Raw genomic sequence first — 25,287 nt, forward strand, 5'->3', positions numbered from 1 at the left:
GTATGGTAATTGTTATTCTTTGAGATGTGCTGTGCACATATACCTTCCATAATCTCTCCTACTTTCCCCACTGCTTCGGATGTTAGACTGTGGTATGCAGGAACAGAGAGGGAGATGGCAATAACTCTTGGCTAGGTGCATGAGGAAAGCAGGGGGCATATGAGCAGCCTAGTGCAGGCAAAAATCTACAACTCAAGTGCATTGGGAGCACTGACAACTCTAGTGAAACATATATGTGCACAGCACATCTTGAACAGTTACTGTACAGATATGTAACTATGTTCCACTTTTCAGCAAGTCAAGAGAAAGGACACTTCTGTATAATTGAATCATAGAATCATAGAATATCAGGGTTGGAAGGGACCCCTGAAGGTCATCTAGTCCAACCCCCTGCTCGAAGCAGGACCAATTCCCAGTTAAATCATCCCAGCCAGGGCTTTGTCAAGCCTGACCTTAAAAACTTCCAAGGAAGGAGATTCCACCACCTCCCTAGGCAACGCATTCCAGTGTTTCACCACCCTCTTAGTGAAAAAGTTTTTCCTAATATCCAATCTAAACCTCCCCCACTGCAACTTGAGACCATTACTCCTCGTTCTGTCATCTGCTACCATTGAGAACAGTCTAGAGCCATCCTCTTTGGAACCCCCTTTCAGGTAGTTGAAAGCAGCTATCAAATCCCCCCTCATTCTTCTCTTCTGCAGGCTAAACAATCCCAGCTCCCTCAGCCTCTCCTCATAAGTCATGTGTTCTAGACCCCTAATAATTTTTGTTGCCCTTCGCTGGACTCTCTCCAATTTATCCACATCCTTCTTGTAGTGTGGGGCCCAAAACTGGACACAGTACTCCAGATGAGGCCTCACCAATGTCGAATAGAGGGGGACGATCACGTCCCTCGATCTGCTCGCTATGCCCCTACTTATACATCCCAAAATGCCATTGGCCTTCTTGGCAACAAGGGCACACTGCTGACTCATATCCAGCTTCTCGTCCACTGTCACCCCTAGGTCCTTTTCCGCAGAACTGCTGCCTAGCCATTCGGTCCCTAGTCTGTAGCGGTGCATTGGATTCTTCCGTCCTAAGTGCAGGACCCTGCACTTATCCTTATTGAACCTCATCAGATTTCTTTTGGCCCAATCCTCCAATTTGTCTAGGTCCTTCTATATCCTATCCCTCCCCTCCAGCGTATCTACCACTCCTCCCAGTTTAGTATCGTCCGCAAATTTGCTGAGAGTGCAATCCACACCATCCTCCAGATCATTTATGAAGATATTGAACAAAACTGGCCCCAGGACCGACCCCTGGGACACTCCACTTGACACCGGCTGCCAACTAGACATGGAGCCATTGATCACTACCCGTTGAGCCCGACAATCTAGCCAGCTTTCTACCCACCTTATAGTGCATTCATCCAGCCCATACTTCCTTAACTTGCTGACAAGAATACTGTGGGAGACCATGTCAAAAGCTTTGCTAAAGTCAAGAAACAATACATCCACTGCTTTCCCTTCATCCACAGAACCAGTAATTTCATGATAAAAGGCAATTAGATTAGTCAGGCATGACCTTCCCTTGGTGAATCCATGCTGGCTGTTCCTGATCACTTTCCTCTCATGCAAGTACTTCAAGATTGATTCTTTGAGGACCTGCTCCATGATTTTTCCAGGGACTGAGGTGAGGCTGACTGGCCTGTAGTTCCCAGGATCCTCCTTCTTCCCTTTTTTAAAGATTGGCACTACATTAGCCTTTTTCCAGTCATCCGGGACTTCCCCGGTTCGCCACGAGTTTTCAAAGATAATGGCCAATGGCTCTGCAATCACAGCCGCCAGTTCCTTCAGCACTCTCGGATGCAACTCGTCCGGCCCCATGGACTTGTGCACGTCCAGCTTTTCTAAATAGTCCCTAACCACCTCTATCTCCACAGAGGGCTGGCCATCTCTTCCCCATTTTGTGATGCCCAGCGCAGCAGTCTGGGAGCTGACCTTGTTAGTGAAAACAGAGGCAAAAAAAGCATTGAGAACATTAGCTTTTTCCACATCCTCTGTCACTAGGTTGCCTCCCTCATTCAGTAAGGGGCCCACACTTTCCTTGGCTTTCTTCTTGTTGCCAACATACCTGAAGAAACCCTTCTTGTTACTTGAAGATAAGCAGTAAAGGTGTAATGTTTGATTTCTCAGGTTTTTTTGTTTTCTCTCTATACAGGTAAAGATGTGTTTGAGGCATTTTATAAAAAAGATTTGGCCAAAAGACTGCTGGTTGGAAAAAGTGCATCCGTAGATGCTGAGAAGTCAATGCTGTCAAAGCTTAAACATGGTGAGCAGCTGCAAATGTTGAATTTTTTGCTTCTTTTAGTTTTTAAACCTGAACCTTTATTTTTATTTGTTAAAGTGACTGGGCCAGATTTTCAAAAGAGCTGAGCACCCTACGGCTCCCACTGTTCAGAGTAGGAACTGCTGATTGCTATGTACTCGAGGAAATGTGCAAGTTTAATTTAGGTGTATAAATGGGAGTGGAGTTCTTTTTGGAAATCTGTGACATTAAGCTGTGCTGTGCTTTTGGGACTTTAGAGAACAGACTAACCTTATAATTTCTCTGATCTGTCCAGGAGCGGGCTGGACATTACAGAGCACATAGTTTGGGGAAAATTTGGGACTGGCAGTGTGTTGGGGTGAACCCTGTCACACTTGTATAGTTATGCCGGTTTTGCACACAGCTTGCTATTTTAACTGAGGTTTACACTTCAAGCACTGGTAAAATAGTTTGACGTGATTTTCAAGTGAAAAGGCTGCGAACAATTAAAGAAAGTTCACAATTTTATTATTTTCTGTTTGTTTCGGGTAAAGGAAGTGGAACAAAGGAAAGTGTAAAGATGAATAAGAAGCTGAAAAGGCAGGAGCCTCAGCTTATCTGGATTTGCATCCCAAGGACCGTCACACTAGCCCAACATTAGGCTTAAGCTTTTATTACTTGTTTTATGTTTATTACTTATTTATGTTTATTTTATGTTTTATTACTTGTTTTATGTTTATTGCAATCATGGAAACTTTGCTTTAATTTATGTGACAGAATGTGGTGCTGCTTTCACCAGTAAACTGGAGGGAATGTTCAAGGATATGGAACTTTCAAAAGATGTCATGATTCAGTTTAAGCAGGTAAATTTAACTTCTTATACTTATGCATGGTATATTTACACTAGCTAGGATGATGTCACATAATTGTATTAAATTAAACCGTGACAAAACAGATTTTCCACAGATTATTTATAGTTCAGCGAATCTGCTGGGACGTTATTTGACCCTGTAGTTTCATTTGATTTTCTTTTTGACTCTTAATAATAAAGCCTGAATGTAGTGTTGCCACTAAATTTATTATTAGACCCATCTCTAAAATTGATTTTAAGACTCCATTTTATCATGTGAGAATTATTGCCAGGCTGTGACTAGTTCAGAATGAATGATCTGGTGATGAATGTTCTTGTGCCATACAGACTGGATTGTTGCTGTTATGTTCTCTGGATGCCCAGCCCAAGTGCTGTCTAGACTGCATTTCTTTCAAAATGTACCACCGTGTATCTTCTTAACATCCCTTAAATGTTTTTTATGGAATCTTTAAAATTCTTTTGACTTTGAAGTCCTTTAGAAGAACAGATCTAATAGACCTAATTGATAATCATCTTGTCTGTTTTGTTCCCAACCATTCACTATGTTCCGAATTGCCTAGGTATGTAGTGTGCCTTTGCACGACTTTTAGACAGTGGGAGCCAAGAGCATTTTCCAACTGTGGACATCACCACTAGAAAACTTCCTGACTCTGTCCATAATTTCCAACTGGAATCAGTATTTTAAAAAAATTAAGAGCGCCCATATTAGCTGTAGGAGTTAATTGTTTTTGATCACAGATTTTTATATTGCGCAGTGCTCCAATGAGAAATGCTTTATAAATTCAACTTTGGTTTATAGTCAGCTCTTCGGGTGTTTTAATAAATTGCCGGAATTCATTGTGCCAAAACTAATTCACTGTTGTTTGCTTTTTAAAAAAAACAGTATTCCAGATAGTAATTAGCAGAAGCCATTTATTGATATACTTTTCTACGTTTATTTTTAATTTATTGTGTTAGCAGGGTTTTTAACAGGTTTGGGTTTTTTTAATTTAATTTTATTTTAGTATATGCAGAACCAAAGTGATCCAGGCAATATAGACCTGACGGTAAATATACTTACTATGGGATATTGGCCAACGTACACACCCGTGGAAGTCCACTTAACTCCAGAGGTGAGTCTTTTAGAACTAGAATTTGCAGTCTATCATGGTGGAGGGGTAGGAATCTCAATATTTAGGTTGCCTAATGCATCCAATTTTAACTGTTTTCAATTACTTATAACTAGACTAGTACTCCTGAGAGAATTCTGCACAAAAAATTTAAAAAGTCTGCACCAAAAAAAAAAAAAATTCTGCATACAGTATTTTAAAATTCTGCAAATTTTGTCAATAAATAAATGTGGAGGCTCCAGCATGGCGATGGGGAGCACAGGCCACAGACTGCACGGCTTCCCTTTGCTTCCCTGTCAGAAAGTAATTTTTCTGCAGGGAAGCAAATAATTCTGCGCATATGCAGTGGCGCAGAATTCCCCCAGGAGTAAACTAGAATAGGTCAAAACTTCTCAAATTACAAAGGTGGGTGGGGGAGAGGAAGTGATTGAAAATTCACAAAATGGTTGAGCAGTCAGCCTTCAGAACATAAAATATTGTGAAAAAAAAATTTTGAAAACAATAAAACAGCTTATAGACATGCCTGTTTTACAATATAATCAAGTAATCAGAAGTTAGACAATGCCAACATTATGGTTGCATGTGCAATCATAATTCTGCCACATGGTGCGTTTTGATATAATCTCTAAGGCCACGTCTACACTACCCGCTGGATCGGCGGGTAGTGATCGATCTATCAGGGATCGATTTATTGCGTCTAGTGTAAATCGATCCCTGATTGCTCTGCTGTTGATTCCGGAACTCCACCATGGCGAGAGGTGGCAATGCAGTTGATGAGGGAGCGGCGGCCATTGATCCCGCGTTGTGAGGACACGAAGTAAGTGATTCTAAGTTGATCTAAGATAAGTGAACTTTGGCTACGCTTTTCTCGTAGCTGAAGTTGCATATCTTAATCGATTCCCCCCTTCCCCCTCCCCCACCAGTGTAGACCAGGCCTAATAGGGTGACCAGATGTCCCGATTTTATCTTATACATGTGCCTGTTACTCCCAACCCTGGTCCTGATTTTTCACACTGGCTATCTGGTCATCTTAGTCTTTAATTCCACAAGACCCTTCTTCTTTCAAAAAAGCAACCACTTTATTTACTTGAAATGATCCTGAAAACAAATATTCTTCAAGTGATTGCTCATGTGCATTCCAATAGGTGTGTGCGTGCGCTGCATGCACGATCGTTGGAGGGTTTTTGCCCTAGTGGTACCCTTTGGTCGGCTGTGGAGACCCCTGGAGTGGTGCCCCATTGCAGTGTATATAGGTCCCTGCCAACCTGCCACCTGCTCAGTTCCTTCTTACCTCCAGTGATGGTCATTGGAGCAGCTGTCTCTTGCATTCTCAAGTGCCTGCCTAGTGGTTCCCTTTTCTAAGTTGTACATAGTTGTGAGTTCATTAGATAGTAGTTTGTAGTTAGTTGGACTTACTTCAGAGGGCTTCCCCCCTGCCCTAGTTTCCCCAGGCATGGGGGCATGCCTCGGTTGCAGGGGTTTAAGGTGTGCGAGAAGTGTGCAAAACCTATGCCCACAGGCGATCTGCACGCTTCCTGTCTCAAGTGTTTAGGAGAGGGCCATCAGACAGAGAAGTGCCCAATTTGCAGGAGCTTTAGACCTAGGATTAAGAGAGCGGGACTATCATTTGAAGCTCCTCCTGATGGAGTCAGCCCTCCACCCACAGCTGGCACTGGAAGAGACACCGGCATCTTTGGTGTACAGCGCCCCGGCCTCAGTGCAGGATGTCCCAGCACCGAGGAAGGACTCGTCTAAGGAGTACCGGCACTGCTTCCCAACTCATAAGGCCAGTGCCACCAGGCGGCACCGCTTGCAGTCCCTGGTGCCGCATAAGAAAAAGAAAGCAGACAGAGGTCATTCATGGCAGAAAGACCCGTCAAGAAGCCATGAGGGGACTCCAGTGGGGTGCGTCCTCCGGCAGGACACCCATGGGCCTCAAGACCCAGCACCGTTGACTCCAGCCCCAACAGGATGCCCGTCGAGTCTGGTGCTGGTGGACTCCCTGACTCGTGAGGATTTGGAGGAAGAGCTCGATCTTTCTGCCGTGATGGTGCAGTCCCTGGTATTGCAAGCCCAGGCACCGGCGGTAGCACCAGCTGCAGCGTTTATCCCTACATCGCATGTGGCTCCGGCACCCTTTGCAGCACCGATGGCGGCACCACCTCTGGTTCATCATTGTGGCAAACTTATGTTACGTCGCTGCTCACCATCTCCCCGTGATCCCCCCCATAGCCACGTTGCTGGCTCGCCACACCCACAGGGCTCCTGAAGATCCCATATGAGACAGGGACTCTGGCCCTGAACTCCCATATGAGACAGGGACTCTGGCCCTGAACTCCTGAGGCGTGGAAACTCCATGGCTGAATCCACTTGAGCTTCAGCGTTCAGACCCAGTGAGGGAGGTCTTGCTGGGGAGTGGGAAACCCTCCACTCGTGCCACATACCTGGCAAAGTGGAAGTGTTTTTCCATTTGGGCTCGGCAAAGGGGAACCAAACTGCAGCTAGCGCCAATTTCCCTTATTTTGGACCTCTTATACCTTATACCTCTTATACCTTAAGCAGCAGGGATTAGCAATATCATCTCTCCGGGTACACCTTGCTGCCATTTCAGCCTTTCACCTGGGGGCAGCGCATGGGTCAGTTTTCAGTAATCCAATGGGGGCAGGTTTCTCGAAGGCTTAAACAGACTTTATCCCTAGGTACGATGGCCCATTCTCCAGGTATGATGGCCCATTCCCCAGTGGGACCTCAACCTGGTCCTGTCTGCACTCATGGGGTCTCCTTTCAAGCCCATGGCAACCTGTCCTCTGTCCTACCTTTCCTGGAATGTGGCTTTTCTGGTGGCCATGACATCAGCCAGAAGGGTATCTGAGCTCAGAGTCCTGACTTCCGAACCCCTCTATTCGGTATTTTATAAAGACATGGTGCAGCTACGCCCTCACCCTGCATTTCTGCCAAAGGTAGTCTCCCAGTTTCATGTGAAACAAGACATATTTTTACCTGTGTTCTTCCCTAAGCTGCATGCCAGTAACAGAGAGCGCATGTTCCATTCCCTGGACGTTAGACTTGCTCTAGCATTCTACATGGAGCACACAAAGCCATTCCGTAAGTCACCACAGCTCTTTATAGCAATCACAGAAAGGATGAGGCAGCTCCTGATCTCATCCCAGCGCATTTCATTATGGATCACATCCTGTATCAGGACTTGCTATGACCTAGCTAAAATTCCAGCCCCTCCGCTTACGCCGCACTCCACGAGAGCGCAGGCATCGTCTGCAGCGTTCCTGGTGCAGGTCCCTATCCAGGACACATGCAAGGCAGCAACATGGTCTTCTATCCACACCTTCACGTCATACTATGCCATTACCCAACAGGTAAGGGACGATGCAGCCTTTGGCAGGGCAGTCTTGCACTCAGCAACCAGGTGAACTCCGACCCCTCCCCCAGGGAAACTGCTTGGACGTCACCTATTGGAATGAACATGAGCAATCACCCGAAGAAGAAAAAACGGTTACCTACCTTTCGTAACTGTTGTTCTTCAAGATGTGTTGCTCATGTCCATTCCAAATCCCGCCCGATTCCCCTCTGTCAGAGTATTCCGGCAAGAAGGAACTGAGCAGGTGGCCAGTCGGAAGGGACCTATATACACCACCGTAAAGGCGCCACTCCAGGGGACTCCACAGCCAACTCGACGGTTCCACTAGGGGAAAAACCTTCCGATGATTGTGCACGCGGCGCACGCACACACCTACTAGAATGGACACGAGCAACGCATCTCGAAGAACCACAGTTACGAGAGGTAGGTATCCGTTTTATTTATGTTACCAGATATTGCAAAGCCTGTTTTGAAAGTGATTAACATAATTAGGTTGTAATGTCAAATATATACACAAACACCTTTTTTTTTTTTTTTAACCCCTCACCTTCACTGAAGGGAGGCAGGCTGAGTGTTGGGACCCAACAGTGGTTGTAGCTGCGACACTGGATTTACAGGCAGGGGAAGCTTTTGCCCTTTCACTCCCCTAGCATCTTCGCTAGAGGAGCGGGCTACTCTGCAAGGGTTCAGCCATGGCAGACAGTTGATGGAGATGGGAGGCCTTAAACTCTCCACTGACTGCTCCTAATGGGGGTGGAACAGGATAGTGGGGGAATGGGACATAAAGTGCTGACAATAGCCTTGGCTGCAGTTAGGAGGACGAACCAAAGGCAGGAGTTGCAGAGAGTTCTTTCCCAGGTGTCTGGCTGGTGGGTTTTGCCAACATGCTCCGGGTTCAACAGATCATCATATTTGGGATTGAGAAGGAATTTCCCCCAAAGTGAGATTGGCAGAGACCCTGGGAGGTTTTTATCTTACTCTGCAGCATGGGGCCTGAGTCACTTGGTGGTTTAAACAAGTAAATGGTGGATTCTCTGTAACTGAAGTCCTCAAATTATGATTTAAAGACTTCAAGTAATTCAGCCAGCGGTTATAGGTCTGTTATGGGAAGGGGTAGGTGAGGTTCCGTGGCCTGCAATGTGCAGGAATTCAGACTAGGTCCGGGGTGGGCAAACTTTTTGCCCCGAGGGTCACATCTGGGAATAGAAATTGTATGGTGGGCCGTGAATGCTCACAAAATTGGGGTTAGGGTGTGGGACGGGGTGAGGGCTCTGGTTGGGGGTGCAGACTCCAGGGTGCTGCCAGAAATGAGTTCAGGGTGCAAGAGGGGGCTCCAGGCTGAGGTGGGGGAGTAGGGTGTGAGGTGGGGTGAGGGCTCTGGGGTGGGGCTGGAGATGAGGAGTTTGGGGTGTAGAATGAGCCGGGCTGGGACCGAGGGGTTCAGCAGGTAGGCGGGAGATCAGGGGTGGGCAGAGGGTTGGGGTGTGGGAAGGGATGCAGGTTCCAGCTGGGGGTGTGGGCTCTGGGATGGGGCTGAGGATGAGAGGTTTGAGGTGCAGGAGGGTGCTCCGGGCTGGGATCGAGGGGTTCAGAGGGTGGGAGGGGGATCAGGGTTGGGGCGTGGGGAGAGGCTCAGGGGTGCAGGCTCCGGGCAGCGCTTACCTTCAGCGGCTCCCAGAAGCAGCGGCTATGTCACGGCTCCGGCCAGGCAGCTCTGCGCGCCGCCCTGTCCGCAGGTGCGCTGCCCCTGCAGCTCCTATTGACTGCAGTTCCCGGCCAATGGGAGCTGCGGGGGCAGCGCTTGGGGCGGGGGCAGCATGCGGAGTGGAGGCCCCTGGCTGCCCCTTCACGTAGGAACCGGAGTGGGGCCATACCGCTGCTTCCAGGAGCGCTGTGGCACAGCCCTTGACCCTGCTCCTTGGCTGGAGCAGTGAGCGGGGCAAATGCCAGACCATGCTCCCCAACGGGAGCTTGAGGGTCAGTTTAAAACGGCTGGCGGGCCAGATTTGGCCCGCAGGCCATAGTTTGCCCACCACTGGACTAAATGATCACTATGATCCCTTCTGGTCTTCAAGTCTGTGAGGACTTGGCAGCAGAGTGCAAAATGGGAGTGGGGCTTTTCAGAACCTTCTCTCCTCCTCCTCCTCTAACTACATCACATGTGGGAAACAGATGTTGGTAGGCCCAGGATGAAATCACCACTTTGGTATATGTTCTTATTCTTTTAATGGGAATTTGGTTTTATCTTAACTAAAATTTATTTTGTTTCAAGAAAATTATATTATATGAATGTCTGGCAACAATTTTTGCTCTGTTTAAGCTGGAACCAATATAAATGAGGGCAGATTTGGCCCTTGAACTTTACTTTTGTGTAAACTTTGATTTAAAATACTAAGATGAGCCTAACACACTACTGTGAAAATCAGTCTGTTTGGTTACATTTGGTACAAGATAAGTAACTTTTTTCCCTCTTTTTCTTCTTTGTTTACAGATGGTTAAGCTTCAAGAGGTATTTAAGACCTTTTATCTTGGAAAACACAGTGGTCGAAAGCTTCAATGGCAGACCACTTTAGGGCATGCTGTCTTGAAAGCAGAATTTAAGGAAGTATGTTTGCTTATTTAATGCTTAATCATCTGCTTTTAAATAAAATAACTTATTTGGCATCTCTTTCCTTTTTAAGCAGTACATTAATAAAACAATTTTTTGCAGAGAAGAATTTAACAATATTCTATATTAACTATTTAGAAAAGTGTTTTCTTTGCCATTTATTTAGAATGTGGTATTTTAGTTAAACGTGTCAAAACTCCAGTGTGAAACATCTTTCAGCATTGACTGTTGTGGGTCAATAAGTCTCATTCATTGATGAAAAGAAGCCTGTAGCAAGCAGGAAACTAAAAGAATGGGGTGGACATTTTTTAAAATAGTATTTTGAAGGAACCTAGTGATTTGAATATTAGTCCTAGCTATTACAAAGCCATGCTGAAAAGTGTCAGTGGTATAATTTAATGAATGTGGTTAAATTTATTGCTTGTTGAATTATTAAACAATTGAAATGTTTCTTAACATAGGTTTTGTTCTGTCTGATGAGATATCTTCATCAGTAACGCAACCTCATTGTACCAGGGCACAGATAAAAATTTTACTCTGATGTTAATGATGACTAGTTATAAATACAAAATTTAGAGCCCTGGGTTCATGTGAAGTTAAGATGACTGACAAGTTTGTAATAGACTTAAAATGTTGTTTGTGCATGGAGATCCTGAGTTATTAATCTCCTTCCCATTGCCTAATTTTACAAATGCCACACTTCTGTTAAGGCTATTGCTGCAGAATTGCATGAATTAGAGAATTTGTGTTCCGTCAAGTTTTATCTGACACTGATATCTTTCATGTTAGTTTGCTTATCTCTATTAAATAACTCATTGGGTGAAATTCTAGCTTCATTTAAGTCAATGAGAGTTTTGCTATTGACTTCATTGAAGTCAGGATTTCACCCATTGTATGTACCTAGAAGAAAATGCTGTTAAATGAATACTGGGCTATTCAGGTAATCTGTTGGTGCACTACACTACCAATATAATGTCCAGGGTTGTTGGGTTTTGGTTGGTTGGGTTGGTTTTTTCTTTTTTTGTTTTTGTTTTTTTGTAATTTGTCTTGCTATTGTTACATTTCCTTGGCACCACATACTAGGATACATAATCAGGCTGCAGAATCCTTTTAAATACACATTTCTTTTCATCTAGAACAGGGGTTCTCAAACTGGGGGTCAGGACCCCTCGGGGTCACGAGGTTATTACCTGGGGGTCGTGAGCTGTCAGCCTCCACCCTAAACCCTGCTTTGTATCCAGCATTTATAATGGTGTTAAATATATAAAAGTGTTTTTAATTTATTGGGGGGTCACACTCAGAGGCTTGCTATGTAAAAGGGGTCACCAGTACAAAAGTTTGAGAACCACTGATCTAGAAGCTATTTGTTAAATAATCTATAGATTGTACAACTTGTCATGAGAGTTGTTTTTGAAGTTTTGCACTGTATAGAATACAGTTGATACTCTAAATGTTGTACACAGCTCTAGAAATCATTTATAGTTACTTGTGGGTTTTTTTGTTTCCTTTGTAGGGAAAGAAAGAGTTTCATGTGTCACTCTTCCAGACATTAGTGCTGCTTATGTTTAATGAAGGAGATGAATTTATTTTTGAAGAAATTAAAATGGCTACTGGCGTAGGTATGAAAAATTACTTCATACAGTCATTATTTTTTTCATTTGAATAGTTCTAAATAGGACTTTGGATGTAAAAGTCTAATTTTAAGTACAGCAGAATGTTGCTAATTTCAGTGACTTGCAATGGCTATTTTTGTGAATCAGCGAGTACGTAAATACCAAAAAGATAAGCCAAATATACTTCTACTACTTTGTGGATAACACTGATACTTCATAAATTTATTAGTAAATGATCTGTAGTATATTTTGTAAAATCTGATGCATTCTTATTAACAAGACCTCACTACAGCTTTTTTTTAGTTCTTTGAGAAGTCGAGAGACTCCATTTTTTTCTGTGCAGATTATAAAATGTGCAGATTATTAAGGTTCTGTTGTAGTTTCAATTATCATACTTTAAAATGACCTTTTTAGAACCATTGCATTAGTTTTGGATTGGAGAGGGGGTTTGAATTAATAATGTCTTTGCGTGATTGTCCATGTGTATTCTGCGTCTGGTGCACATGCACCCCAAGGGCACAAGATCAAATTTTTTTTTTTTTTAATACCAGTGCCTGTTGAGACTGTGCCTGTGGCCCACATGCCTTCTGGCACTCCACAGCTGAGGGCGTAAAGGGCGGAGCAGCTGCAACCCGCTTCCAGTTACTTTTTACTACCCAAGGCAGCAAGATGGAACCTCTACACTGTCCACATCTCTGCACACTGTGCACTTGTTTTCTCTAGTTTTTAGTTAGTGTTCCTTAATATATTTCTCTTATAGTTAAGCCTGTTGGCATTTTTGTTTTAAAAGGAGGGAAAAAATGAGAAGACAAGATCTTCAACTTCCCAGATATTCCCAGTACCAGATCCCCTGGATATGGTGCCGTTGAAATCCCAAGGATTCAAATCCTATCCCTCTTGTGTGGTAGCCATTCCTATCAATCCTGACACTCCATGTGCTGCTTCTGCTTCTGTGAAGCATATACACAAGATAAAATGCTTGATATGTTTCTCTTTTTCAAAGAGGACACACAAAGAAAGGGAATCCTGCCAAAACTTTTTCTCTTGGAGAGATCTGTAAGGGCATTATCTGAGCCCGAGGAGAAGACAACAGCCAAACTAGACCAGTCTCTGTGAGTGCTCCAGTGAGTGCTCCCAGGTCTACCTTGAACTTCAGGGCTCACTTGTTGACTAGACAGAGCTTCTAACTCAGCCTCAGTTCAATCTTCTGAGGAGAGAGGGAGGAAAGAATACTGGTCTCATTGGAGACACCGATTTTCCTCATCAGCACTGAGTAAGTCCAAACCAGGGGGCAGTTCAAGGCTCAGATTTACTACTGCTGATGTCTCTGCACCATTTTGTCACCAGATAACCTCAGCACTGCTTTTGGAGTCTGTTCCTGACTCTACCAATACTGATCAATTGGCCACAAAACACCCAGCATTGATACACCTGGCACTGGCATCCAAACACCTTGCCTTGGCACTAGAGTGCTCCATACCATAGCACCCACCATGCTACCAGCTGATCTGGAGGACAAGCTGTCAGTCCTCATGAGATTCGCAGTACTGATTGACTTGACAGTAGCCAACCTGCTGGAGTCACCATTGCGGACAACTACTAGGAAGCTCCTAGCCCTGGTGCCATCTGGATCCACCATCTCAATTCCTGCACAGGATACCCTTGGGCCTTGTAGAACTTCTGAGAAAATTGTTCAACTTATGGAGAAGATATGTCACCCACCTACTTGCCATGCTCGCCTCTCTATGGGTATGTCTACACTACCCGCCGGCTCCGCAGACAGCAATCGATCCAGCGGGGATTGATTTATCGCATCTAGTCTAGATGCGATAAATCGACCCTCGAGCGCTCTTCCATAGACTCCTGTACTTCGCCGCCACGAGGGGTGCAGACAGAGTCGATGGGGGAGCAGCAACAGTCGACTCACCGTAGTGAAGACACCGCGATGAGTAGATCTAAATACGTCGACTTCAGCTACAATATTCACGTAGCTGAAGTTGCGTAACTTAGATCAATTTCCCCCCCTCCCACCCCTACCCCACAGTGTAGACCAGGGCTATGATGACCCAAGCTATTCCAACGCGGAGTCCAGAGGACATCCCAGAACTCACTGTGATATCTTCCTTCTCTCCAAACCCCTAGTTTAAGCAATAATGGCCATGCTGAGCCTGTTTGGGGATGCCACCCAGTAGAAAGACTTCATTGGTTCTCCTGCCTCCAAAGCCAGGTCTGTGTTCCCTCTTAATCCAGGAAGGTCAGCTGGTCCACTGTACATCTCAACATCAGTACCAGGACACAGAGTAGGATGATCTACAAGAGACAGATGTCTAGCCTATCTTAATAGTGATATTATCATCTTCGCCTGATGAGTCTGTCCCCCTTACGTCTGGCAGTGCTGAAACAAACTATCTGATCTTCCAGGAGCTTCTCCAGCAAATGTCAGTTACCCTGGAAATTGCAGTAGAGAGAATGCAGGAAAAGTCACACTAACTTCTGCATCCTGTGCTCCTTGGGCTCTGGTAGATTAGCAATGCCAATAAATGAAGGCTTGTTGGAACCAGCAAGAGACCTATGATAGACCCCAACTTCAGTGGAACCCACTTCAAATAAGGCAGATAGGTGCTACCAAGTCCCCTCAAAGTAGTTTGAGTACTTTTATAATGACCATACACCTGGGTCCTTGGTGGTTGCAGCCATCCATGAGAGGTCCAAACAGCAGGGACCTCCCAAAATGACACCATGGCACAAGGACCCCAGCAGACACCTAATAGATATGATGGTCATGGTCTCACAAGAAGCCCTCTCCTTGTTAGATTAGTGGAAGGATCCTTTATATGTGCACAGCAGAGTGCCATTCTTACTGCCTCTATCCACTAAACAGCTGGTGACTAGACGCGTCCACTCTTGGATGGGGAGCTCATCTGGACCATTTTAAGATGCAGGGACTATGATCTGTCCCCCACAAGGAGTAAATCTCCACATAATATCCTAGGGCTAAGAGCTGTTAGCCAAGTCTGCATGGCATTCCTACCCACCGTATTCTGAGGAACCACAATCCAAGTACTGAAGGACAATACTACAGTAATGTACTACATCGGTAAGCAGGGAGGGGCACACTCATTACCTGTCTGCCAGGAAGCAATCCATCTCTGAGACTGGTGTATCAGCCTCCAAATAACACTTTTGGCCCTACATCTTTCATGCTTGCAGAACACCGTAGCAGATCAATTCTGCACACAATACACAAGCATTCAGTCAAGAACACATTTCTGCAAGACATCTTGTTAGCCGACGGCCAAGGATGTTTGGTGAGGTGCCAGCTATGCCCGTTTATACCATCCGTGACTTTAACCGCTAGGACGCACTGTCCCTTCGCGGCGGGCAGCCCGGGCTAGGCTGACGGATGCCCCAAGGTCCTAACCACCCGTGACTTTAACTGCTAGAGCTCAGAGCTCCTTCGCAGCGGGCAGTCAATACTGACTGACAGGTGCCCCAATGGCAGCACTAAGAGCCTCTCCACACCCGTGACTTTAACTGCTAGAGCTCAGAGCTCCTTCGCAGCGGGCAGCCAGGATTGACTGACAGGTGCCCCAAGAGTTTGCCCCGTGGAGGCGGCACAACTCAACGCTAGGCTCTTAGTACTCTCACCTAACGGCCAGGCTTTAGAGCCAAAACGGCTGAGGTTCTTTAATTGTGTTGGCTGCTTTACAGTAAACCAGAGAAAACAAGTCAGGCTTATGCACAAATGGTTACCAAAATTTATTAAGCTAGATTCTAATCATGTGGTTACAAAATTGCTAGTGCCTACTTATTTAAATGTAGAGATGTTACACACACAAACAAGTTACAAAACTGAAGCCACAATCCCAAAGAAAGAAAACAAAGTATAGAGCTCTATTTCAAAATATGTGTACACTAAAGATAGGAGATCAGGTGTGGGTGCTTCTTACCCTCCTTGCATCTCTCGATTCCAGCGGTGCCAAGCCAGGATCGGTCACTCAATTCCGCGGAAAGACGAATAAGGGACAAGGCATAGGGACCCTCTTAGCTGCAGAAGCCTTGGGAGGCTGTCACTTATCTGACCAGCAGATAGATAGTGAAAAGCACTCAAAAATCATGGTGCTGTAGGTCCCCTACTTATACCTCTGTACTCCTTTATTCTCTTTCTCCTTTCTTATGCCAAATTGAGGCTGGTCTGTCTGGGTGACGCCAGCTTTCGCAAGAGTAGTTTACACTTGCAAGGGAGAGAAACAATAAGTGTTGACTACTGGACATTTCTTTTATCAGGGTAAATATTTTCCCAACTAGGATGTTGGTGTGTGTGCATCACGCTAGTTAGTAGGGGCTAAGAGCCATGTCTGTCACAGGGCCTCTGCCTGCTGTGAGCTTAATTGTTGTATCTGCCCCCAGAGGCACATTGTAGCAGCACACCTGTGCTTCTCACAGCTTCAAAGGCTGTGCTGGAATATATGTTAAGTGCCCTGTTCCGGCTTCCTCCTGTGTTTCCAGCAATGCTGGTCTGAGGGGGGTGGCTGGCTGTCTGGCTACATCTACATCTACAAATGGGGATGCCCAAGGATAGATCTGTTTGCCATAGACTAGAACAAGCAATGCCAAGTATTTTGCTCTAGAGGAGGATCTGGCCTTCTGCATCCCCTGGATTTTGGGACTCGTGTTTACCCACTCATTCCACTGATACAGAGGATCCTGAAAAAGCTCAAACAGGATGATAATGACAACACCAGCATGGCCCAGACAGTTTTGGTAGTCTGAGCTGATGAGCCTGTCAACACAGCCCCCAATCACACTTATGGTTCAGCCAGATGTAATCATACAAACTGAGGGCCAGATCCTACACCCAAACCCAGCATCGCTGCACCTTGCAGGCTGATGCTGGCTGGCTAACAGCCACAGACAGAATCTGCTCCATGGAAGTCCAGAACGTTCTGGCTTGTAGCAGAAATGATTCCATTCAAGTAACTTATTCAGCTAAATTGAAGAGGTTCTTTTTTGGGCAATGCAGAAGCACCTACTCCCACTAGAAAACCCAGTAGCAACTATTACTTACGGGCCCTAATGCATTTGGAACTCTCAGTTACTTCTATGGAAGTCCATCTGATGGCAGTTTCTGCTCATCCTCCAACTGAAGATCTGTCTTCACGCCAAACAGTTGCTAGGTTCCTCAAGAGCTTCAGGTCTTTCCTCTAGTCCGAGAGATCCTGTCCCTCTGGAACCTCACTGTTGTATTATCAGGGTTAATGAGGCCTCCCCCTGAAACTTCTATTTACTTGCTCTTTATATTACCTGTCTATGAAGACCATCTTCTTAGTGGTTAAAACCTCATCCAGAAAAATAGGACAGATCCAAGCCCTCATAGCAGGACCCCTGTATACAGTATTCCATAAGGGCAAAGTGACATTAGGACCTCACCCAAAGTTCTTTCCTAAAGTTGTCTCAGATTTTCACCTGAATCAGGTGATTCACCTGTCAGTTTTCTTTCCCAATCCTTGTGCTAATCCAGGGGAAGTTAAATTTCACGTTAGATGTTGTTGGGACTCTCTTATTTGGACAGAATGAGACCATTCGGGAGCTTGCCTAGACTGTTTCTGGCCTTTGCTGAGGGGATGAAAAGTCAGCCTATATCCACCTAAAGACAATCTAAATGAAACTCAGACTGTCTTGCTCTATGAGTGTGTGTTTGGACCCACCTATGCAGATAGGAACCATTCCACCAGAGCTCCAGCAACCTCTGACGCACACTTTGACAGAGCTGTCTTACAGACATCCTTTCAGTAGACTATGATCACCCACTTTCAGAATGTGATATCACTGCTTGTGAGTCACCAGAAGTAGACATATGGACATCACTTGAAGAAGAGTAGAGTGGTTACTTATGGTGTAGTAACTGGTTCTTCAAGATATGTTGTCCACATGTATGCCATGATCCGCATGCCTTATCTGCTAGTTTGCAGCCCTAGATCAGGTGGATTCTGTTTTAGTGAAGAGTGGTTGCTGCCACTCCCCCTTTTCATCCTCTTCTATGCAGCACCAGAGAGGCTATGTCTAGACAGCAATGTAAACCTAAGGTTAGTGGGACTCAAGTCAGCTGATGTGTGTCAGAGAACCTTGGGCTTTAACATCTATCCTGCACTTTAACCCTAGATTAAGAATTTTCTGACCCGTGCTCAAACCTAGGGCTTTGAAGTCCACACTGTAGAGCACAAACCCAAGTCAAAGTAACCCTATCCCCAGTAACCCTATACCTAGCATCCTCAACCCCCATGTTGACACTCTAGCCATTCAAATGTGTAGCACTGTGGACAAACTCTCTTGCCCACCCTGTTTCCTAACTGCAGTGGTGCTATTAATGGGACTCGGGTACCCATAAGGAACACATGAGTACATAAACGGCATAAGTAGCTCCTTTGGTGGCTGTCTCAGTAGAACGACTGCAGTTTGAGAAGGCTTGCTAGTCAACTACCAACTAATGTGAGAATTGGGCTCACCAGCTCTAAGCTGAGTCATATTGGCAGGAAAATGCCCATGTGCATCTATTCTGAGGATAATTAGAACATCAATCTCTCCAGTACTGTCAAACTATTAAATGAAATGTTGCCATTCTTAATTTTTAAAGTGGGAAGTTCAATGAAGGTGTCTGTCTGTTTTGAAATTTGACATAAAATGAAGGTATCAGAGGAAAACACACACACACCAGTCTGGCTGCTGCCGGCTGCAGAGTGATGAAGTGCATGCCCAAGGCTTGCGGTGCAATGTGCTCCAGCACCGCCTGAGGATCCCCTATCCCTGCTCCTGCTGCACCCTGGGAGGCAGGGATAATGGATCCTCAGGAGGCTACGGGGAAGTTTTGGGGTTGGCTCCCACTTATCACCCTCACAGTGCACACTGCCTGGCCGCTCCTGTCCCACAGCCGCAGGTAGGGCAGGGGGGACCCAGGAGCAAGAGCCACTGTGCTGGCTGCCTGCAGCACTGCTCCTCTGCTGCCAGGAACTTTGGGATATATCTGGAGGACATCTAGGACCTAAGTCAAGTTGGGACCACATACCCACAGGAAACCAATAGGGCTCGGATCCTAGGTCCCAGAGGCTTGGACCCTCCAGCCTGGCAGGTCCTGGGACCTTGGGTCTGAGCCCTAGATTAGCACAATTGCAGTATAGACACAAGGGGTGTTTGGCTTGAGCCTGGGTTCAGACCTGGGCTTAAATTGCTGTATACACATACCCGCAGTTTACAGGGCACAGTTGTGGCCTCAACTGCTATTCAAAAACAATCCAATTTTCAATGCATGCACACCAGAAGTGGAATGTGGACAATACATCTTGAAGAACCACAGTTAATGGAGAGTAACCATTCTTTATAGTGCTTCAGATATAGTGCTTCAAAAACATAAAGCATATAGGTGATTGTTTAATTATTGCAATCTAATATTTTTGTAAATTTAATATCTTTATAAATAATTGTCTGTCCACTCCCTTACATCAAAAGAAGGAATAAAAAGGGTTTTCTTAATGGTGGTGTTGCAGGAATGTGAAAGCTAAACTATTCTCTAACTAAAAGAGCTAATTTTAAACCTAATGATGTTATCATTTTACTCAACTCTTCCAATGCACTTCAGCTCTAGCTTGCAAAATCTTTGCTATTTCAGTTCACAGGTCTACACACAGTGCTATCCTAACACATTTTATTATGGTTTTTATATTGCAGGTAATGGTATTCAAGAGACTAGGCAGAGAACAACAAAATGCATATTCACTTAGAAATTTTCAGGGCTTTAACAAAAGTCTTCATGAAGTTTAATGTTTAGTGTATTCATGTTTGTTTTGCCTAACACCAAAGTTCCTTTTGACTTTGCGTTGTACATATTAAGATTTATTATGTCATTCCTTGGTTTCTAGTTCTTCCGTATCGTATTATTTTTAGTGCATAAATGTTTTCCTGGTAGCATGAACAGTTGTCCACTTTTTTCTGTTAGCATAATATTCATGTTAGAACATACTCATATCACAGTACCCACTGATGAAGCTCAGGGTAACACAATTTACCCCCTTTTTTTCTTTTTTTAAATCTCTAAGTCTCCTAGTACATTCTTGTCTGATCTTTGGTTTTTTTGGATTGTAAACTCCTTGAGGCTGGGGCCACGTCTTTGTTCATGTCTTGTACAATGTTGAAATACTGTTAGTTCTTAGGTATAAGTAAGATCTGCAGGATTGGGCCTTTAAAGTTGTGAATTACATTGCATAATTAGGAATGAGTTAGAAGAAATTATTAGCAATATACGTCAGAAAAGGAGGAATGTTTTAACTTGTATTTATAAATTAACAGTTTAATATTTCAAAGTTACAGTCAGCTTTTTATTATATTTTTAACCTGTTTGCAGAGGACAGTGAATTGCGAAGAACCTTGCAGAGTTTGGCCTGTGGGAAAGCACGGGTATTGATTAAAAATCCAAAAGGCAAGGATGTAGAAGATGGAGACAAATTCATCTTTAATGGTGACTTCAAGCATAAATTGTTTAGAATAAAGATCAACCAAATACAGATGAAAGAAACAGTATGTATTAAAATACTCTTACTCTTTGCATTTATTTTGATTAAACTGATATTGTGCCTTGCTTACCTGTATGTCCTGGCTGAGTTGACACAGTCTCTGCATTTCCAGCAATATTTTTCTCATCCTGGGAGGGGAGAAATATTTCTAGTCTCATTGGTAGTCCGTTTGTGTCCTAAATTGGTATGATCTCACATTCCTTTCAATACATCTTAATTGTTTGGACAATGTAGTTGAAGTATTGACATCACATTGATTGAACAGAACAAAAGTAATGCTGTTAACACATCAACTGTTTTTATTTGGAGATAAGAGAGTTATTGAAATAATTATCATCCCCTCTGTTGCTGTGAATGACTTTGGGAATGGATCCCAATTCCTGGGGTCAGCATGATTGACGTGTTTAATTAGCATGTCCAGTTGTTTTCTTTGTCTTTAGCATACAGAACTCCTTGAAGCGTACAGTCCTGGAATTATTCTCTATTTCAGAAGGCCCATATACATTAAGGTTTAGTAGAAACCTCATCTGTATTGATGTATTTCTTAATTAAATAAATACTGTTGTTTTTTTAATTGTAGTTTGGTTTATCAAGTTTACTCTTTATAAGAACTATGTGAATTTGCTTTGCATATGCTTCATTTGTATCCTTAGTTTCCTTTAACAGCATCAGAACATCCGAGAGCCCAGGTTTTAGGTGTGCGTGCTTGTCTGTCAGAAAGAGAAGAATAAATGAATATTGTTTCCTTCCACATATTAATTGTATATTTCCCTAAAGCTTAACCAAACATTCAGAGACAGGAAAATTGGCAATGAAAGAGTGCTTGATGCATGTTGTCTTGTCCTTTAGGTTGAAGAACAGGTTAGCACAACTGAAAGAGTGTTTCAAGATAGACAATATCAGATTGATGCTGCTATTGTACGAATAATGAAGATGAGAAAGACACTCTGCCATAACCTTCTTGTTTCTGAATTGTATAATCAGCTGAAATTTCCAGTAAAGGTAAGTGAACTCAATTTCCTTTCAATCCATACTAGAATTTTTTTTAAATGTCTGGTTCGAGTGCTCACTCATGTCCATTCCATATTAGGTGTGTGTGCTCGCCACATGCACTGGTACCAGCATTTTTTCCCTCAGTGGTATCCGTAGGGGAACGGCTCTGGCGCCCCCTGGAGTGGCGCACACATGCTGCAGTATAAGGGGTGCTGCCGGCTCCCCCATCTCCAGTTCCTTCTTGCCGCCAGTGACAGTGCTGGAACATCTGCTGCTTCGGCTATCGTTTTGTTTCATTCAGTGTTTCTTCCGAACGTTTCCTGTAAAGTAGTTGTAAAATAGTTAATAGTTCCCTTAGTGCTAATGCTAGCCTGGTCCCCAGGCTTTAAGCCCTGCGATTATTGGAAGTGGCCTATGCATATCAGCGACCCGCACGCTAATTGTTTGAGGTGTCTAGGCAAAGGACACACAAGCGACAAGTGTCGCATCTGTAAATCCTTCAAACCCAAACAAAAAAGGACAGACACATCTGTCTGAGGGCGCTCCTGATGGAGTCAGACCTGGAGTCGCTCCTGCTGGAGTCCCTGACCCCAGCACCCAGGTCCAACTTGGCCTCAAGCACTACAGTGTCCGTGCAGAGCACCCCGCCAGCACCGTCTTTGAGCCAGCACCGATCCCCCCCTTCCCTGGCTCCGGTCAAGAAGCCAAAGAGAACCACAAGGGGAAGATCCCCCATTTCCCATAAGGGAAAGGACAGGCCCAGAGGAGAACAAAGACCCGTGGCGGGTGGCTTGATGCCTCCATCAGGGAGTCGGGCCCCAGCTCAAGTTCAGTGGTCCAGCCCATTGGGCACTATGCCTTCCACCTGAGACAGTGACGAGGGCCTCCGTCATCTAGATGTCCCGTCGACACTAGAGACCCTGCAGGCAGTGTAGGAGATCCTGTCGTTACCTTGGACTTCGGCGGTAGCCCAGTCCAAGGGTAAACCTGCTTGGGGACCTTACCGTGTGTCTGCATCTCAGTGACACCGCTCCCCATCATGGAGTCCCACCAGCGCTCGCCTGCTCTGAGCTGTCATGCCTCGGAGGCAGGCTCAACGAAGTCCTTTTTGGTCTCCAGACCCTGGGCACTGACAGCGGGATTCGAGATGCGGCTCGCTGGTAACATGGTGCAGGCCTAGCAAGGCATGTGCCCCCTGGCAAGAGCATAGAGACCAGCCTTTCATGTCCCCAAGGCCTCGGCACTGGTCATGCGAACCATCGTTTGGACGCGGCCACTGGTCACCAACCCACCAATGCCAGTTGCTGACACACTGATCCCTGCAGTTGGGGAGATCCTCCCAGTGACCAGCCCTCTTCAGCTCCCGGTCCCGTTCCAGGTCCTGGTACCTATCGAGCAGCGTGAGGTGTAGATCACCCGTTGACCGACGCAGAGTGCCAACGGTCCCCAAGTTCCCATGCGAGGGACTCTTCTCGATCAGTCAGGTCAGTGTCGAGGTGTAGCAGCCGGCACTGCACGGAGAAGGAATGCTCGTCCACTCGATCATGGTCACCTGCCAGTGACCACTCTGCCTCCAGCTGCAGAACTGAGCAGGAGTCTTTGACGGCGGGACAAGCACTGGCGGTACCGTCCACATCGTCAGCACTGCAACTGACCCCTTGGGCCCAAAGCCAGTGGCATCCTGGTACCCCTGGAACCTGTGGGGGTTTCCCCAGCCATCGCAGACAGTCCGCTCGGCGGTGGGAGCCTCAGATAGGCCATCGGCCTCAGCATCCCACTCTCCACCAGAGGTGTAGGCCCCAGAAGGCAGAACCCACCACGCCCATGAGCAGACAGGGGAACAGCCTGCTGGACCACCAGGGGACGTTGTAATGCTCACGGCACCAGTGTCATCTTCTTTGTTGCTGGACGAAGCCATCATGGGTCCCCTTTACCCGGTTTCTCAAGATGATGCTAAGGCTCATCAGGAACTACTGAAGAGGATCACCTCCAACCTGGGGCTCCAGGTGGAGGAGCTAGAGGAGCGATCGGACTCCCTATTTGACGTCCTCTGCTACACAGCACCTACTCCACGGCATCTGCCCCTACACGAAGGGGTATCAAAAATTATTAATGCCCTATGGCAAACCCCCTCCTCCCTGCCCCCCATTTCAAAAAGGGCTGAATGTAAGTACTTCATGCCAGATAAAGGCCACGAGTATCTCTACACCCACCCAGCCCCAAACTCTCTTGTAGTTGAGGTAGTTGATCAAAGGGAGAGGCAGGGGCAACCCAAACCTATGCCCAAAAATAAAGACTCCAAGAGACGGGATCTGTTTGGGCGAAAGATTTATTCATCTTCCAGCCTTCAGTTGAGAGTGGCCTACCACCAAGCCCTCCTTTACCATTACGATTACAACATGTGGCAAGCCATGGCCCAGTTCGAGGTTTTGCTTCCCGAAGGGTCCAGGAAGGAATTCCGGGCGATCCTTGAGGAGGGCACCACAGTGGCCAGGGCAGCTCTCCAGGCAGCTTCAAATGTGGCTGACTCTGCGGCTTGTGCTATGGTCTTGGCTATCTCCATGCAGTGGGCATCCTGGCTGCTCCTCTTGGGTCTGTCAACAGAGGCTCAGCAGTCAATGCAGGACCTTCCCTTCGACAGCCAAGCCTGTTTGCAGAAAAGACATCTTAAGACCATTGAGCTTACTGACTCCCGCACTACCCTGAAAACTCTAGGGCTGTACATCCCCAGTCCAGTCTGTAAGCAGTTGAAACCACAGCCAGATCATGGCCAAGGGAGCCGCCCCACAAAAAGAGCAGGGGCTACAAACTCCCCGCAAGCCACCCACCCGCTCCCTCCACCCAATCAGGCTCGACCCGCAATAAGCCGGGGAGCAAGCAGGCATTTTTAGGGTGCACTCAGACCTACCAGACTATATCCCAGATCTATCTATCCCGCCTTTTTCCAACAGCCTTTCTTTTTTCCTCCTGGCATGGACCACCATAACCTCAGACCGTTGGGTCCTCAGTACAGTGGCGCAGGGTTATATCCTACAGTTTCTGTCTACCCCCCACCCTGCTTCACCATCCCTCTTCAGGGACCCCCTCTCACGAGTCTCTCCTCGCACAGAAGGTAGAAGAATTGATGCAGCTGGGTGCGGTGGAATAGGTTCCCCGTGAGTACAGGAACAAGGGGGTCTATTCCCAGTACTACTTAATCCCAAAAGCCAAGGGTGATCTACGGCCCATCCTGGACCTACGAGACCTCAACAAATACCTAAAGAAGTTGAGGTTCCGCATGGGCTCTGTCATCCCCTCCCTGGATCCAGGAGACTGGTATGCCACCCTTAACTTGAAGTACTTTCATATAGCGTTCTTCCAAGGACACAGGCGCTTCCTATGCTTCATGATGAGATCGGACCACTACCAGTTTGTGGTCTTCCCTTTCAGCTTTGCGACAGCACCAAGGGTGTTTATCAAGTGCACGTCAGTGGTAGCAGCTTAACTCAGGCATCAGGGTATCCAGATCTACCCGTACTTTGACGACTGGCTGATCAAAGGTCAATCCAGGTCCCAAGTCAAAAGGGATGTTGGCCACGTGCAGATCCTGGGCTTGCTGGTAAACGACAAAAGTCAACGTTAGTTCCAGTGCAGAGGATAGAGTTCATCTGAGCGGTGCTCGACTCCACCTGCACCAGAGTGTTGCTGCTGCAGGAGAGGTTCCAAGCATTGATGGACCTCTGCATGGTAGTCTCCATGTTCCCCCCAGCCAGGGCCAGGGTTTGTCTGCCCTTGCTGGGACACATGGCAGCATGTACGTATGTCGTCTGCCATGTCAGGCTCTGGATGCAACCCTTACAGCAGTGGCTCGTGACTGTCTATTCCCAG

The 25,287-nt window shown here is 45.9% G+C and overlaps 2 protein-coding genes across 2 annotated transcripts in view; one reads left to right on the plus strand and one right to left on the minus strand.

Moving 5' to 3' along the window:
• CUL4A (cullin 4A) overlaps positions 1-25,287 on the plus strand; it is a 92,102-nt gene that overhangs the window by 64,472 nt on the left and 2,343 nt on the right. The window contains exons 13-19 of the mRNA XM_077813726.1: positions 2,200-2,310; positions 3,064-3,149; positions 4,162-4,269; positions 10,134-10,247; positions 11,764-11,869; positions 20,259-20,431; positions 21,277-21,429. Of these exons, the coding sequence (XP_077669852.1) occupies positions 2,200-2,310; positions 3,064-3,149; positions 4,162-4,269; positions 10,134-10,247; positions 11,764-11,869; positions 20,259-20,431; positions 21,277-21,429 (851 nt within the window). The remainder of the gene's footprint in view (positions 1-2,199; positions 2,311-3,063; positions 3,150-4,161; positions 4,270-10,133; positions 10,248-11,763; positions 11,870-20,258; positions 20,432-21,276; positions 21,430-25,287) is intronic.
• GRTP1 (growth hormone regulated TBC protein 1) overlaps positions 23,732-25,287 on the minus strand; it is a 110,889-nt gene continuing 109,333 nt past the window's right edge. The window contains exons 10-11 of the transcript XR_013345727.1: positions 24,677-25,015; positions 23,732-24,067 (exon numbers count right to left, since the gene is read on the minus strand). The gene's annotated coding sequence lies outside the window, so the exon portion shown is untranslated. The remainder of the gene's footprint in view (positions 24,068-24,676; positions 25,016-25,287) is intronic.

Source organism: Eretmochelys imbricata, chromosome 1 (assembly GCF_965152235.1).
Source record: "Eretmochelys imbricata isolate rEreImb1 chromosome 1, rEreImb1.hap1, whole genome shotgun sequence".
Lineage (NCBI taxonomy): Eukaryota > Metazoa > Chordata > Testudines > Cheloniidae > Eretmochelys > Eretmochelys imbricata.